Source organism: Ceratotherium simum, chromosome 35 (assembly GCF_057802395.1).
Source record: "Ceratotherium simum simum isolate JZ-2026a chromosome 35, ASM5780239v1, whole genome shotgun sequence".
Lineage (NCBI taxonomy): Eukaryota > Metazoa > Chordata > Mammalia > Perissodactyla > Rhinocerotidae > Ceratotherium > Ceratotherium simum.
The window spans coordinates 26,046,174-26,060,130 of NC_141934.1; the positions used below are offsets into that span (position 1 = coordinate 26,046,174).

The 13,957-nt window shown below is 61.7% G+C and overlaps 1 protein-coding gene across 20 annotated transcripts in view; it reads right to left on the reverse strand.

The window, feature by feature from the left end:
* Nucleotides 1-243: 243 nt before the first annotated feature.
* The window catches only part of NCOR2 (nuclear receptor corepressor 2), a 216,405-nt gene continuing 202,691 nt past the window's right edge, over nucleotides 244-13,957 (reverse strand). For 12 of the 20 annotated variants that reach the window (XM_087423434.1, XM_087423447.1, XM_087423444.1 and 9 more), the window contains 10 exons: nucleotides 10,941-11,479; nucleotides 9,701-9,850; nucleotides 9,351-9,496; nucleotides 8,703-8,896; nucleotides 7,735-7,884; nucleotides 6,990-7,138; nucleotides 6,208-6,261; nucleotides 3,210-3,431; nucleotides 1,986-2,165; nucleotides 244-1,401 (listed from right to left, as the gene is read on the reverse strand). In XM_087423434.1, the coding sequence (XP_087279560.1) occupies nucleotides 1,220-1,401; nucleotides 1,986-2,165; nucleotides 3,210-3,431; nucleotides 6,208-6,261; nucleotides 6,990-7,138; nucleotides 7,735-7,884; nucleotides 8,703-8,896; nucleotides 9,351-9,496; nucleotides 9,701-9,850; nucleotides 10,941-11,479 (1,966 nt within the window). In that variant the 3' untranslated portion in view covers nucleotides 244-1,219. Of the gene's footprint in view, nucleotides 1,402-1,985; nucleotides 2,166-3,209; nucleotides 3,432-6,207; nucleotides 6,262-6,989; nucleotides 7,139-7,734; nucleotides 7,885-8,702; nucleotides 8,897-9,257; nucleotides 9,497-9,700; nucleotides 9,851-10,940; nucleotides 11,480-13,957 lie in introns of all 20 variants that reach the window. The other 8 variants (XM_087423446.1, XM_087423451.1, XM_087423450.1 and 5 more) reach the window with 5 other exon arrangements.

The window sequence follows — 13,957 nt, forward strand, 5'->3', positions numbered from 1 at the left end:
CCATAGCTGTGAATATCTGACACCCTCCTCACGGGTACAAATATTCAATACTCTTGCCGTAGGTGTGCCTATTCAACGCCCTCATGGTGACACCCTTATCCCAGGTGTAAACATTCACCAGCAAAGGAGACAAGTCTGGTGAGTTAGGGGTGTTCCCTTGGCCCTCCAGGGTTATACTCCCACCGTCCCCCAAATCCCCAGTCCCCTGCCCTCCTGGTGAGACAGAGAAGAGACCTTTGTAACTCGAGTATAATCTGCTTTTTAATGAGAACAATGTGTGTAAATGACAGAACGCCACCGCTGTGCGCAGATGGCGATCACAGAATACCCATCAAATTCATTCTGCCCAAGGAAGGGAGGGAGGGAGGACAGGGGGGCTCATGAGCTGGTGGCCCCCGCCCCCCTGGGTCCTGCGGACGATGGGGTCACCGACTGTTGGCCTGCGCACGCCTCTTGAACGGTAAGCAGAGATCGAAAGCACAGCAGCAATAACACTGGGTAAGTCCTTCCTTGCGTAAAACATCTGAATTAATTCATTGAAGGTATCAAAAATATACCCTGTAAACCAATACATCATTTACACCTGCCTTTCCTTCCCACCGCTGCGGCAACGATGTGTGAAAAAAACAGTCCAGTTCCTGGGAGCATCCGCTCGCCCCAGGCCGCACCTGGCCCTTTCGCCCGCCCATCTGGCCTGACTTGGTTTCCAGCAGTCTCGTTGGCTGGGGCAGCCCATGGGGACCAGGAAGAGAGCGCTGGGGGCTGGACAGGGCCTGTGTCCGTGTGTCCAGAGCGCTAAGCGGGATGGGGGCGGGGGGGGGTGCAGGGGCTGCTAGCTCAGTTTAGACTTTGGTTCCAAATGCGCTGGGGGGGGCAGTGGCGTGGGAGGTGCGTGGTCGTCCTGCTTGGGGTCCTGGCCGCCCCGGCTGCGAGCGTGTGGCTGCCGCACGCCCGCCGCGCCCCCTTCCCGGCCCCTCCCCTCCCGAGCACCAGGTAAACATCCCCTGAGTAAGGTCACTGCACAGGGCCAGCCCGGGGCGGGAGTCGTAGTTAAGGCTTTGACAGGCAAGGATGCCGGCTCTGGACGGACGGGCGGGCGGGTGGGCGCGCAGGCAGACTCAGGGGCTCCTTCCTCGGGAGGGGAGTCGGCAGCCGCCCCACTCCTCGCCCGGCTGCTCCGGCGGCTCGCTGGGCCCTGGCGCCCCCGCCCCGTGCGGAGTCACTCGCTGTCGGAGAGCGTCTCGTACTGTGAGCAGAGCAGTGGCTTGGGCTCCTCGTCCCAGGCGTGATGGGGGCCGGCGAGGGGCCCGCTGCCCGCCGAGAGGCCGGGCGGGGGCGGGGAGGCCATGACACCCGCCTGCAGCCGCATGATCAGGGGGTTGTAGGGGAAGGGTGTGGAACCTGCCGGAAAGGAAAGACGGGGAGAGAGGCCCGGGAGGCCCCAGTGAGCCGGGCAGCCCCCAGGGTCCCAGCGCCCACTGCACCGGGAACGGGGGCCTTGGCTCAACCCCTCTAACTCCTGGCAGGTTTCTCAAAACTGCCTGCCTCTGCTCACCCCACTCACGCCCCAGCCTCCTGCCGCTTGGACCAGCAGGAGCCTCCTCGCTCCCACCCCTTCCCCTCAGGTCTGTTCTCCCGCAGCCAAGGGATCCCTCAGCCTCCATTAGACCATGTGCTTCCCCACTTAACACCCCCCAGGGCTCCTCATAAACAAAGCCCAGCTCCCCCGTGACCCCCCAACACTGTGGGACCGGCCCTGCCCCCAACCCTCTCTCTTCACTTCCTGAATTCTCCATCTTCTCTTCTCTGGACAGCCCTCGTCACACGCCCTGCCTCCCCCTGGCCCCTATCAGAAGCTTCCCGACCCCTGTCGGGAGTGAGGGCTCAGCTGACAAGGCCCAGTGCAGGCACCCGGCCCCCTGTGACGCGTGCATCCTGCTGGCGGGTGGCTTAGCGAGCCCACCTGACCGCCCCCGGGGGCCCACCTGCGGATGAGGGTCGGTCCTCCCACACACGGTTGGTGAGCGGTGTCCGGCGGTTGCAGTCTCCCTCCGAGTGCACCGAGGAGACGGAGGGCGGCCGGTCCCCAGACACCAGGCCCGGGGCCGGGGACTTGGCTTTTCGGCCGCTGGGTCTGCCAGAGACCTTGGCCTTGCCGCCTCCACCTGCAGGGCACATGTGGGAAAGGGCCTCGTTGGACTCTAAAGGCAGCAATCACACCGTGGGGGTGGGGGTGGGGGGTGAGGCACTAGCCGCCTGCCTCCCAGGCCCCCCACAGAGGGAGAGCAGCAGCTCGACCCCCAGGAAGCCACAGAGGTGGACCAGACGGCCAGAGCCGGCCAGGCGCCTGGATCTTGGAGACGAGTTTCTACAGGCGAGTGGGCTGCCCCACAGCCCACCCGCCCGCTCAGGGGCTGTCACCCTGAGCACAAAGCCTCAGGCAACCAGCTTAACCCTGACCACAGCCCCAGGACCATGCCGGGCTGGGCAGGCTGGGGGCCCTCTGCAGAGAAGCCAGGACCCCTGAGGCCAGGCCTGGGCCCCCATTAAGTCCAGAAACTTCCCGGGGCCGTAGCGTCCAGGTCGGACGAATGGGCCCAAGATCTCTCTGCTCGGCCCTTGCTGTGACATGCAGAGTGTCGATCACAGACCAGGCCAGAGGAAGAGCCGGCCCTCTGGTTTCCCCGACTTAGATCTGAGCTTGGGGCTGGCACACAGACACTGGTGTCCACCCCATCAGGCCTGAGGGCCAGCGGTGGACACGCACAGAGGCCCCAGCCGATGCTGAGGCCATGGGCCTGGCTGCTGTGAGCCCAGGAGCCCCCCCAGTCCACACTGAGAAAGGGGCCCTCGCTCCAGCCTGACTTCCCAGAACAAGGACACACAAGAGGGGCCGGGACGCGGCCTCCCGGGGACCTGCGGCCAGCAGGGGAGGGAGGCAGGGCGGGTTCGGGCAGCAGTGTGAGCGTTTTCAGAAAAGCAGCAGCTCCTTCGGGCCTAGTGGGCGAGGGGGGCCGGGCGCTCGGGGTGCCCGCCCAGCCCGGGATCAGCCGGCCCCAGAACCACGTCAGACACGCACAAAAATAAAGTCACAAGCTCCAAAGCTGGAGGGGGTTGGTCAGAGGGACGCGGAGGCACGAGGATTAATGACACCGGGTGGGGACAGACGGGGCGGGGGCTGGAGGGCCGAGGCGGAGGAGCCTGCAGACCTGGCGAGGCGAGCGCGTGTTCACTCCGTCCGTCAGCAGCGGTTATGGGCATAGCAGCGGGCAGGCTGGCACTGGCATTCAGAGAGTTAAAAGCATTGGCGCCGAGGGGGTGCTCCTCCCACTGATCATATTTACCCATGAGCGCCTTTCTAATAATGGCCTCCAGCCCCATGTTGGTGCTGGCATGCTCCTGCACCGCCTGGCTTCTGCAGGTCATAAGGCCTGGGAGAGAGACACACACACACGGGGGCCGGGGGCCAACGGAGAGAGGGGGGAGAGAAGCGGAGAGGGGGGGAGGAGAAGAGAATACACAGTGAGCACATTTCGGCAAAGCAACATGTCCATTGCCCTACCCCCCGCTTTTCCTGCAGGCGGTGCTGGGGGCCCTGGACGCTCTTGGGAATTCCTGGGGACGGTGGGGTGGGGAGGTGAGACCACCCCCACCCCAGCCTCAGTCCTGCTCTGCCCTCTGGGGAATCAGAAGCCCCTCTGCCCCCTAATCCCAGCTGGGGCTGCTTTTTTTAAAAATTCCAAGTGGCCTGAAAAAGAGGAAAGGTATGGGGGACATCGGGAGGGGGCGCTGTTTGAGGAGGAGCCGCTGGGAAACTAAGTCAAGCCAGGGCTCGGTATTGGGCGTGGGGGGATCCACCCTGGTTCCCGGGGCTGGAGGGGGGTGGGGAAGAGACCCAGGGAGGCAAGGTGACCAGACGGTCCCCCTGCGGTCGCCCGATGACCCCGGCCACGAGGCCTGGGACCCTCAGCCCCCGCCGACCCCCCAAGCTGGGCCTGACTCTCCTCCCGCCAAGAGCCACGAGGAGAAAGGTGCAGAGACGGACGGTGAGGGTCGCAGCCATGCAGTTACGGTGCGTGCGGGGGACAGGGCAGCGCTGGAGACAATCGCGTGACCGCCCCGCCTGGCCCCCCCTTCCCCCCACCGCCACCCCGTCACAAAGTGGTCGAATCAACAAACTGGTCCCAGGTGGCTCCTTCCAGAACCCACTGTGAAGTCATGTTAATCAAGCCTCTTGTTCTGTTTCCCAGGTTTTCTGACCCTTTCTTTTCTCTCAAGAACCATTCTGGCACTTCTGCAAAATCCGGGGAACCCGTCTCTTCTCAGCATTTCTGTTAAACCAGACTCTGCTTTCAGATGCTTCCGAGGAAGCTCAGACCCAGTGCTGCCTGTGGTCGGGCAGTATTTTCATGAATTTTAAAGCTTCCGCTCTGAGTGGACTGTCTGAATACCAAGTGGCCAGGTAAGGCGTCTCTCTGACCCCTAACTCGTCTGGAAAGGAGACCGATGGCTTCTGTGAGGCTGGGAGCCACACAGCACCTTCTAAAACCACGTCTCTGCAGCGAGCCTCTGTCGCCTACGTTTTGTTTTTCTTTTCTTTCTTTTAGTTTCGAACTCGTCTGTGGCCTCGCCACCTTTCTAGCTGCGTCTGGGCCACATTTCACTGGCACTTTGAAGAAAAACCGAAAAGCCATATCGGTCGAGAAAAAAACAGAATTGCCAGCAGGGTGAGTGCTGGAAAAAAAAGGATTTACGATCCTGCACGCTAAGAAAACACCAGCAAGTGGAAAAAAGGATGTAGGAATATGGGTCCTGATGGTTTCTTGTTAGATTAATGTCCCAGCATCACGGACACTATGGAGCCTTCTACCCAAGGTCATGGTCACGATCGACGGTGCCGGCAGGAAGCTCGATCCTCTCAGTCATAAAGACAAAGTCTGCAGCAGGGGACATGCGGCAGAGACTGGGGTCCCGGGAAACATTTGTGTGTGGACTAAACCACTTAAAAAAAATTTTAAGTCAAATACAATTTACATACAAGTTTTAGCACACATCTCCATTGTACCACTGCGTGAATTTCTACATACATATGCGTGTATGTGTGTCTGTGTGTCTAGTGCCTGTATCAAGATTTGGAACATTCCGGAAACAATCATTTCTAACTGTCTTGTTGTTTCGACCAAATTGTCTCCTCCCCGTTGCCTGAGGCTCAGCGAGGCCCCCAGTGTCTGGTCTCCGGGTAGACAGACACACCCCCGTGGAGGCCCCACGTGGAGGCCCTGATGGCTGGCCCCTGATAAAATCCAGTGGTGTCTCTGGCTCACTACAGTGCCAGGGCCTGAGGACCGTGCCAGCCCCCGGAAGGTCAGCACGCCTCCCCGCTCCCTCTGGCCTCAGGCTCCCACGGGCCACAGCACAAACATGGAGCCCTGCAAACGTCCTGGGTCCTCCACCCGCCGGGCAGGACCTGCCCACGGAGGGCAGCAGCCCCAATCTGCTCGGGGCACGTCGCTTCACACCAGACTCTACGAGGCACCTCCCTGAGGCCCACCCAATCCTCCCCCGGAGACAGCAGAAAGACACAGTGTGGCCCCTACTGGAGGCTGGGGGTCCAACCCCAAGGGCCCCCCAAGTCCCAAATATCACAGAAGACTTAAGCCTTAGATTAAAAACTATGTGAACTTGAACTCCATCTCCGTAATATACCTGCCTGGTTCCCACAGCTCCCTGGCCCGAATTTTCAAGTAAAACTGAGGTTCTGTCCATAAAGAATGCCCATGTGGATCCTGAGTGAAGCCTGGACACCCAGCACAGGCCACTCCCCGTCCACACCCTCAAATCTCCATCTGAAACCCAGCAGATGAGCCAGGGAAGTTTCTGAATAGTTGTGTGTGCATCTGATACAGTACCAGATGTACTAGGAGGCCTCGAAATTTAACTTCACATAGAGGCTCCTCCCAGGATTCCGTGTGAGTCTGCGTCCCCGTGCCGGGTGTTTAGACCAGAGGAGGGGACGCACTTGAACTAGGAAAGGCCCCCTGGTGTTGTGACTACAGCTGGGGCGGGGGCCCAGTGACCTCCAAGGCCACGCTCCCCGCATCTCCTTCCAGGTCCCACACAGCCAGCCTGACGCCCCCAGGGCACAGCAGTGATGGCAGAGGGGGCGGGGAGGGGCTGGTGGCCGTGCAGCCCGGGCCGGATGGTTACCTGCTCCGGTGATGGCGGGCATGTTGAAGATCTCTGTCCCGGGCTGGCCAATATCTGGAGGAGGTGACAAGATGGGTGAGACCTAGGGCTCATGAGTCCTGGGAGACCACCTGCCCCACCTGTCCTGGCTGGTCTAGGCAGGGGCACCCCTGGGGCTGGTTCAGTGCAGAGGATTTGGCAGGCCGGGGCAGGGCAGATTCTGCATTTCTAACCAGGTCGCCCGTGGGCTGCGCCTGGCAAGGCTCCAGAGTTCCCGGCCCGGGCCAGATCCGCAGGGTTGCTACTCCAGCCCCCAAAGGAGAAAGGCCTCTGCAATGCCCCGAACTCCCCCAGTTAAGGAGGCTCTTGAGGCCGGGGGCTGTGACGGAGCCCTCACCCCTTCGTTCACCCACTTGTGTGCTCTCTTGAGGAGCTGCTGGGTGCCTGGCACTGGGCTAAGGCTGGGGAGCTAAGCAAGGATTTACGTCCAATAACCATATCAAGGGGGGAAAGATCACAGATGTGACAAGCACCGTGCATGGGGACACACGGGTCTATACGGGTGTGACCCCCATCCCTGGTGCCCGGTATGGGGCTCAGCAGAGGCCCGCTGCATGCCAGGCACCCTTCCGGTGCCACATTCTGTGCCCGTCAGTGCCCACAGCACACAGAGACGCCCGGGCTCCTGGAAGGGGGGGGAAGGACGGGGGAGGCGGTCAGCGGGTCCACCTGGCTCGGGGGAGCACCCTGCGGGTTTCCGCCGCCGAGCTGGCCCCCAGCTCCCCGCAGTCGTGGCCCCTTACTGTATTCCGGCTCGCTCCGGTTGTGGGTGTTCAGCTTCTTGTTGATCTCCTGTTTCTTAGATTTGACCATGGCCGAGTTGCTCTCGGTCAGCTTGCTGAAGAAGGCCGGCGGCTGGCTGGTGTTTCCTGGAGATTTGGAGCCCACCCGGCTGCGAGGATCAGACACCCTGGGTCAGTTCGCCCGGCGCTGAGTTGCCCGCCTTTGGTGATGGGCGCTCACCACCTGAGCTGCCTTAGAAATTCGGAGCCAAGCTTCTCCCACCCCACAGCTGCATCTCCCATGTCTTGGGGACCATATCTCCCGAACTCTTCTCTGCAGTTCACCTACCCTTGGGCTCGGGGTGTCTCCGGGGAGCCCCAGCTGCCTTGGTGGGCCACACCCGTCTACCCGCCACAGCCCGACCCCCTGAAGAGGGCCTCGGGAACCGGAGGCGGGCTCAGACCATGTCTCTCCCCAAAGCCAGTGGGCCTGGCTGTTTACTCTGCCTCCACCCCCACCCCTGAGCCCCCGCTTGGTCCAGCACATTTAGCTCATTACTTCTCAGGTCCTCAGCAAGTACCGGCAACAGAGACCCCAGCCTGAGGCACGGAGCTGCCACCGAGGTCCCCCAAGTTTGTGACATTTGCTTAGCACATCTGGGGGTCTCCCAACTGTACACTGAAGCCCTTGTCAACCTCCCAACTGCACAGCGGTGGGCCGAGGCCATGGGGGAATATGGGGGGCGGCGGGTGTGCCATGAGGTACCTGGACTCCGCCTGCTCCCCGTCCCGGTACAGCAGCGAGTACATAGCGCTCCGGGGATGCCCGGGCTCTCCCATGCCCTCCGGTGGGGACACGGGTTCGATACCATCCTCACCGCTGCCCAGGGCCGACGTCTTGCTTGGCTCTGGAGACCTTGGTGGAGAGAGGGTCCCAGCTGTGGTCAGAGCTCTCCCTCCACTCCCACTCCCAGCCCTGCCTCCCTCTAACCAGGGCTCAGCACGTTTTTCCTGGAAAGGGCCGATGGTAAATGTTTTAGGGGTGGTGGTGGGCCACCTGTGGTCTCTGCTGTATAGTCTCCTTTTTTTTTTACAATCCTTTAAAAACGTAAACCACCGTTAGCTCGTGGACGGTGCAAACACAGGCCGGGGCCAGCAGTGTTGACCCCTGCTGCACCCCCATGCCAGGTACCCCATCCCCCAAAGACGGGTGCTGTCTTCCTGCCTCTACGCCTCACTCACGCGGAGCCCCCACCCGGAACGGCCCCCTTCAACCTGAGCCAGGGCCTCCTCTCCCCTCTCCTCTCCGACCCCGGGCCCCCAGGGTCACCAGGGGTGAGTGTGTGCCTGCTCTCCAAGCACGAGCTCTGGTTCCCATCCCAGCTCCGCCCCGCGTGGGTGGTGTCCCTGTGGGCAAGTGCGCTCACACCTGCACCCTCAGTTGTTCCATCTGTGAGATGGGGACGACGCTGCCTGTACTCCCCGGGGCTGGGTGAGAACCCTGGCTAATGTGTGTCAAGGTTTCAGCTCGGTGTCTAGAACCCAGCAAGTGTAATAAAGTGTCAGCTGTTATCCACTGGCGCCGTGACCTCGAGCAGACTCCCCTACCTCCCGTGCCTCAGTTTCCCCTCTGTGTGATGGCAGCAGCGGGCCCTGCACCTTGCTGAGCTCAACCCTCCCGATGAAGGCCTCCCGGTGGCTGACCGGCCAGGGGTCCCCACCCCCCGTGCTCACCTCTTGCCCCCCTCGCTGTGGGGGGAGCCACGGGCTGGAGCGCCGTGGTCGGGGGGCGGGAGGTAGAGGTCGCTAGGCGGGCGGCGCAGGTCCAGGACGGGGCAGCTGGCTCCGGGGAAGGAGTACAGGGGGGCAGGGACAGGCGTGTTGAGCTGCTGCGGGTGGTGCCGTGTGTAGTCCTGCGTGATGACCTCCTGTGGGCCAAGGGTCAGGGGAGAGGCGCAGGTCAGGAGGCAGCCAGACCAGAACCTTCCGGATAGGATGAGGGCTAGACTGAGCCTTGAGGGCAGAACCCAACTCGGTTCCTGGCTCCCCGTACGCCTTGGGCCTGCCCACAGCAGCCCCCATGGCCCCGCATGCATGGGGTGGGGGCCTCGGCCAGAGGTGGGTGGGGTTCCACCAGCTGGCCTACGTGGCACCCGGATCTCGGGCTCGAGGGCCCGAGCCTCCATCGGCTGGGTGAGGGGAGGCTCCAGGACACCGGGCGTGGCTTCGTTGCTTGTCCTCGCCAACCCCCGGATCCCCAGACCACCCCACCAGACTCAGTTTACCCACCACCCCAAAGGGGCTGCGTGTGACCGTCCCTTCCTGGGGCCTGGTCCCGCCCAGTGCAGAGCTGACGAGCAGGGGCAGAGGAGGGGTAGTTACACTGATGTGCTGTGCCAGGGTGACCACCCGCTGGTGACCTTTGACCCCCGGGGCGGTCTGGAGCAGCGGGCTGGACGAGGGCTGGCTCTCAGGCAGCGGCCGCAGGTGCGGGAGGTGAGCAGCCTCGCCGCCAAGCTTCCCGGGGCCTGCGGGCAGAGCAGAGCGGGTCAGGCTGCGGGGGGGCAGGCAAGGCGGGGGCCTGGCCGGGGCTTCCCTCCTGTCCCGAGGGCCAGCTGCCCTCTGAGCTATGGGGCCGGCCAACTCCTCCACCTCTGGTGCCTCGGCTTTCCCACCTGTGTGCCGGGCAGCGACCGCCCCTACCTCGCAGGGCTGGGGTGGGGCGGGCCTACCTGGCTGCTTGTGCCGGAGGCCCCCCTCCAGGGGGCTCTTGTCGAGCTCCTCGAGGTGCCTGGGGAGCTCCTTGTCGTGGGTCAGGCTGGGCGAGCTCACGGGGCTGACGGGCTCCACCCCGTCAGGGCTGTAGCTGCCGCTGTGGTAGCCTACAGCAGGAGAGGCCGCCCGTCAGCCAGGGGCGGGCGGGGGCGGGACCGCCCCTCCCGCCTGCCCTCCCGGGGGGCTGGGTCCCCCAGGCCAGAGGGGGCAGCTAGGCCGACGGAGAGACGGGGCGGCCAGGGGTGAGGGCACCTTGAGAAAGGAGGGAGAGGGGGCTGTGTGGGGAGGGGGAGGGAGGGAGGGAGGGAGAAGGGGAGAGAGAAAGATAGAAAACGCAGAGGCTGGGACACACAGAAGACAGGCCGAGAGAGATAGAGAGAGACGGAGAACCACGACCAGAAGAGGGACCAAGAGACAGACCCAGATGGCGGGGGCTGCGGGGAGAGAGGCGCGAGTCAGACATGGGGGGCGAGTCTCTGGGGAAGGGGGTGCAGGGGCAGCAGTGATGGGCCGTGAGGGGGTGAGGTCAGTGGGGGTATGGCAGGAGGTGACACTCGGGTTCCAGAGGCCCCCACAGCCCTGCGTCCAGCAAAGAGGAGCCCTGAGCTGGGGCTGGAGGTGGGAGGACTCCACTCCCCTTTTCCCCCGGGGACGCGAGGTGGTGGCTCATCAAGGGGACACGGGGCCAGGGCATCCCCAAGACCTCTCACGACCTGGGCAGGACGCAGGAATCAGGCTCCCAGCTCCCCGGGGCAGTGGGGTGCTCCCCCTCCCCGTCTTCTCCCGCACCATCTGCCTCGTGGGAGGGCGGACGGGCGGCCTCCAAACCAAACTCATCCACACACGACAGTGGGCAGAGGTGCCAGCCTGTGCCCCTCTGCAGCCCCGCTCCCTGCTCCCCAAATGCAACGGGGGGATGGGAGGCGCAATCGAAGTCAAAATCACAGATCCATTCATTAAAGGAAAAAAAGCGAAAATCCAAAAAAAAAAATCATAAAACAATGTGCAAATGATGGGGTGCCCCCAGATCGGGGGGGGGGGGCGGCAGCTGGAAGTCATCAGAGCGTGCAATTGACGAAGACGGGTTTAAAAACAAAATACCAAAACCAACGAAAAATGGGGGAGAAACAAAAAGCAGAGATCTGGCAATATCTTTAGGCCACGAGACGGGGGCGGGCGCGGGGCCGGAAGTCTTACCGTCGCGAGGGGAGTCGGCGGCCAGCGAACCTCCTCGCGGCCCTTTATCGTGAGCAATTTGACGCATGATTATCGCGTCTATGAAGGTGGCCGCTGTCAGAGTGGTCTTACCCAGAGAACGAAGTTCCAATTCCTGGATGGAAAAGGGTTTACTTTGAGTCTTTTCCCGGTGCAGGTCGGCGGCCGAGGCGGGCGGCGCTGGCGGGTCCGGGCCGGCGTGGTGGGGCGCGAGGCTCTTCGCTGGGGCGCGGGCGATGGCCGCGTGGCCGGAGCCGGGGGGCACCAGGGCCCGGGGCTCGGAGCCCTTGCCGGGGGACGAGGCGGGCTCCAGCCCCGCGCGGCCCAGGGGCTTGGCGAGGAAGGCGTGGCCGGCGTCCGCGCGGGGCCGCTCGGGCCGGGCGACCCGCGGGGCTTCCTTGGACAGCAGGACGGGCTCCATGAGGGTGGGGTAGACCCCGTCAAGGGTGCTGCCCAGCGGGCAGTGGGTGGCGGCTGGGAATGTGGCGGCTGGGCGGACGGGCGAGGAGGTGGATGTGGACCTGGGGGAGGAGAGAGGGCTCAGGCTCCTGGGGGCCCAGGAGGCCGCGGCACGGTCACTCCTGCACTCCGAGACCCCTGATGAGTCCTCACAGCTCCCAGAATAGACCCACCCTCCTGACCAGGTCCTGGGAGACCCTGTGTGGCAGGGCCTTACCTACCCCATTCATTCGCTCATTCATTCATTCATTCATTCCATCATTCTGAAACATTCTATCGAGCACCTACGACGCGTCAGGTACTCTTCCAGACACTGGGGCCGTGACAGGAACTTATGTGCTAGTTGAGAAGACAGACTACAGACACGATAAGAGATAAATTACACCCCTGTGTGGGGTGGGGGAGTAGGACTGCCGGAGGCAGTAACTCAGGGCGAAAGGAAAGAGTGGCAAGGAAACCCCTAGGCAGGGCGGTCGGGGGTCTCTGAGGAGCGGCCTGTGAGCCGGGGCATGCTCAGGACACATGAGGAAAGGGAACGGGGGTCAGTGGAGAGGGCAGCAGGCCTAGCTCTCCCAGCCCAGCCACCAGGGACCACACAGGGCTCCCTGGATGACTGCTGTCCCCTCTGCCCGGAGCCCTCTCTCCACCCCAGCAGGGCCGACTCTGGCTACTCTTGAGAATCACGTGCCTCTTCCTCCAGGCAGCTTTCCCTGATTGCTGCCTTAGTCTAGCCCATAGCCCCAGGAGGGCAGGGCCTGCATCAACCATCACCATGTCCCCCACACCCAGTGCAGGTCAGGAGACCCCCAACACGCCCCCTGGGAAGAGGGAATGCACGAATGTACACTTTGATCTTCACAGGGCAAATGTAATTGCACCCACTTTGTAGATGAGGACACTGAGGTTTGGACACGAGCTGGCCTGACTCCACCCAATGTGGCCTCCGTCAAGCCCAGGGTTTCCGTGTGGAAGCCCCGTCTTTCACTAACCCTCACTCCCAGGGCCTTCCTCATCAGCTGCCACTGGGAAAGGGCTCAGTTTTCCTGTTACAGTTTCTAACTGGCCATTGCCGGTGTGCAGAGACACCTGGCTTCTGTACGCAAGCTTGTGTACAGTGCCCTTGCTCGAAGCAGCCGAGCTTCTGCTTCGCGGAACTGCTAGGTGCCCGAGTCAGCGGCAACAAGCCAATGCTTTTGGGAAACGGTGTTGTCATTTTCCATATTTGAAATTGTGGTGGGGAAAGGGTACGACTTAGAGCAGCCAAATGGGGAGATACTTGTACGGATGGAAACTTCACTTAGGAAGAAACAGCTGCCTCCCAACAGGTCCTGGGCAGGGAGGGTAGTGGGAAAGCCCCACCCCCCAGTTAAGCAGCTCTGCCCACAGCCCTTGAGGGGGGTGTGTCACAGAGGGGGACTGGGCCCACGGTGAGAGAAGGGGACTCTAGGGGGCACATATGGGGCTGGTGGAGCCTCTCCCACCTTAAGGGGACCTCTAGATTTTGTTCAGGAAACAGGGACACCATTTCCTCCCTGTAGGGCCCTGCTGAATTCCAGGGGGGACCAGGAGTCTCTACTCACAGCCCTCACTCTATCTCCCCTCTCCTCTCCACAGACGCTATCCCTGAACCTGACAACCTACCCACCTACTCATCCATCCACCCAACTCATCATCTACCCACCCACCCATCTACCCACTCATCCATCCATCTACCCAACCCATCATCCATCTACCCAACTCATCATCTATCTACCCACTCATCCATCCATCTACCCAACCCATCAACCCATCAACCATCTACCCTACCCATCAGCCATCTACCCACCCAACTACCCACTCATCCATCCATCTACCCAACCCGTCATCCATCTGTCCAATCCATCATCCATCTACCCAACTCAACAGCCACCTACCCAACCCATCAGCCGTCTACCCACTCATCCATCCATCTACCCAACCCATCATCCATCTACCCAATCCATCATCCATCTTTTTTTTTTTTTTTTATAATTTTTTTTATTTATTTATTTTTTCCCCCAAAGCCCCAGCAGATAGTTGTAGGTCATAGCTGCACATCCCTCTAGTTGCTGTATGTGGTACGCGGCCTCAGCATGGCCAGAGAAGCGGTGCGTCGGTGCGCGCCCGGGATCGAACCCGGGCCGCCAGCAGCGGAGCACGCGCACTTAACCGCTAAGCCACAGGGCCGGCCCCCATCATCCATCTAACCAACTCATCTACCTACCCATCCAGCTATTTATCGATCCACCTACCCAGTCCATCATCCATTTATCCAACTCATCATTTATCCACCCATTCACCTACCCATCCATCTATCTACCTACTCACCCATCTAACCCATACTCCATCCATCAATCACCCACTCAGCCATCTATTCATCCACCTCCATCCACCTATTCATTCACCTACCTATCTGACCCAATCATCTATCCATCCATCCATGCACTCACTGTCATCTATCCACCTACTCATTTATCTACTCATCATCCACCCACCCACCCCTTCATCTAGCCCAGCCACCC